At 38.4% G+C, this 2556-nt stretch overlaps 1 protein-coding gene across 1 annotated transcript; it reads right to left on the minus strand.

Annotated features, from left to right (window-relative positions):
• Positions 1-300: 300 nt before the first annotated feature.
• LOC132601431 (uncharacterized) lies at positions 301-1150 on the minus strand. Its single transcript, XM_060314510.1, has 2 exons — positions 743-1150; positions 301-615 (listed from the first exon to the last, which is right to left on the minus strand). Exons 1-2 carry the CDS (start codon positions 1148-1150, stop codon positions 301-303), a joined length of 723 nt encoding a protein of 240 aa, XP_060170493.1.
• Positions 1151-2556: the final 1406 nt, after the last annotated feature.

The following is a 2556-nucleotide window of genomic DNA, read 5'->3' on the forward strand; positions in this document are numbered from 1 at the left end:
GATTCTAGAGAACACCTTGCCGGTAAAATTACTTAGACTGATAGGTCTCATATCTAAAAAAGTAACAATATCTTTCTTCTTAGGAATCAACACCAAATTGGTGCATGTGATGTATCTAGGCAGCTCATGTCCACAGAAAAAAGATATCACCATCTTTGTGAGATCTTTAGCAATAATATTCCAACAAGCCTGATAAAACTTCCCACGGTATCCATCTGGTCCTCCAGCACTATCTGCATTCAGTCCAAAGACTGCCCTTTTAACCTCATCTTCCTCTGGAAAGTCATGAATTTTAGCATTCTATTTTGCTGTTATCATCTTTGGAATGTGCTTAAGCAAGGTAAAATCAGAGCGAATAGTCTCTTCTCTGAATTGATCTGAATAAAATCTGATGGCTTCTTCGACTATATCTTCCTCTGCTTCTACCCAATCCCCTCCATGATCTTGAATCCTTTTCAACTGCAGTCTTCTTCTTTTTCCATTTACATGAGCATGGAAAAACTTTGTATTCCTATCTCCATCAGCAAACCATTGCATACCTGTCTTTTGTTTCCAAAATTTCTCTTCAATTGCATAGAACCTTATTAATCCAGCTTGCACCTTCTGTAATCTCCTCTATTCAGGCTGGTAGGATATTGTTCAAACTCTTGTTCATGTATCTTCACCACTTCTTCCAAAGTAGCTATCTGTTGAAAATATCCCCATATGTATCTCTGCTCCATTTTGCCAGTGCCTTGCTCACCTTTTTCAATTTATTCTGGAAATTAAAAAAGGGGTCAGCACTGTGCCATTCTTGCCAGTTCTCCTTTACTACATCCAAAAAAGATTCATGCTCCACCCAAAAATTCAAGAATCTGAAAGGTTTCTTGATTGGGGTAGAACTGGATCTGGTAGATATGGCTAAAGGATTATGATCTGAACCTTGCTTGATCAAATGTTCTACTTCAAAGTTGGGAAAAAGGTTCTGTAAAGCTTGGTTTCCCAAGCACCTATCCGATCTCTTGAAAATGCAAGCCTCATTTGATCTCCCATTCCACCAAGTATACATGCTTCTTTTAAATCCCAAATCTGTTAGTTGACATGTGTCTATACAGTGTATGAAGTCTTCTGTTTCTGAGAATTGTACAGGTACTCCTCCATATTTCTCCATATCATCTGTAATGACATTGAAATCTCCTCCCACTAACTATGGCAATTGCATGTTTGTTGCAATATCATATAAGTCATCCCACAGAGCAATTCTGGTATTTCTTTCTGTGCTGGCATACACAATTGCCACACGTAGTTCCTGCCCATCATAAGTGTCAGTAAGTTTCAAAGACAAAATCTGTTCAGTGTCCCTTTGTACCTCTACTTGCATCTTATCTTCCACAAAAACCCATATTTTGCCATTTACATTGTACCAAGCTGTTCCCATGTTAACCCATAGTTTATACATTTCAATGTGCCTATAATGGCAGAAAGGCTCCATTAAAGCTATAAAACTGAACGACTTTTGCCTGTTGAGTAAGACTACTCTCTCAAAGGCCTGTTGAGTGTTAACAGGCCTTATATTCCAAATAAGAGAGCTATTCATTGAGATGTAGTCTTAGCATGAGCTTTTCTTGTCAGTACACCTCCTACTGGTTTGGGGGGCACACTTTATCCCTTTTTTTATGTTGTCTCCCTTCCTTTCTTGCCTTAGTCACCAACCTAGGAGATAAATCTCCTTTATTGTACCCCTCTATTACAGTTGAAGTGTGTTCTAACTCATTATCAACTCCAATATCCACTTCTTTCTCTGCATTTGTATCATGTTGTTTTTCCTTGACTTGTGTACTATAGTCAAGAGCTCTGGTTGTTTCCAGCCCCTGCTGCTCTTTTTGATTCACCTGGATTACTGCTGTTTCTTTTTTGTGCTCTTCATTGTCACCAGATTGTTCCATCTTATCAATGCTGCAAGATTACTTGTACTGGTGCCCACAAGATTATTCTGATTGTTCTGCTTTGCCTTCCAGTTTCCTGGATTGCCTAAGACCCTCCCACTAGGCAAGATTCTGGCTGAATGTTAGATTGGTTATTATAGCCCCTGTAGTTCTGCCTTTCATTATTCTTCCTTTGTTTGTGATTACCTCCTTGTTTTTTACCAGTATTGTTATCCTGATTCTTCATCATCTGCCTTGCTACTTCCACTTCCTTATTAATATCAACTTTTACCCCTTGGTTATTCTGCTCTATAGTGAAATTTTCTTCAGCATTAGTCATTTGTCCTGCTTGTTCATTTGCACTCGAACCTTCCTCTTTGCCTTCAATCTCATCCACATATTTTGCAAGTTCTCGATTAATTACTCTGCAATCATTTTCATCATGCCTTGTAGTCAACATTCCTTGCAATACTTAGGAAGGTAATCATAATGTATTTGCACCTTAATAGTCCTTATTGCCCCAGTTTGTTCATCCTCTATATCCATTCTCACTGATTTGGGTAAGTCTGCCAATAAATCCACTAGAACCTTTGACTCTAGCACAACTAGGTCTAGTTTTATTGATAGTTGCCATATCTAAATGTAAAGGTTT

Source organism: Lycium barbarum, chromosome 7, assembly GCF_019175385.1.
Source record: "Lycium barbarum isolate Lr01 chromosome 7, ASM1917538v2, whole genome shotgun sequence".
Classification (NCBI taxonomy): domain Eukaryota; kingdom Viridiplantae; phylum Streptophyta; class Magnoliopsida; order Solanales; family Solanaceae; genus Lycium; species Lycium barbarum.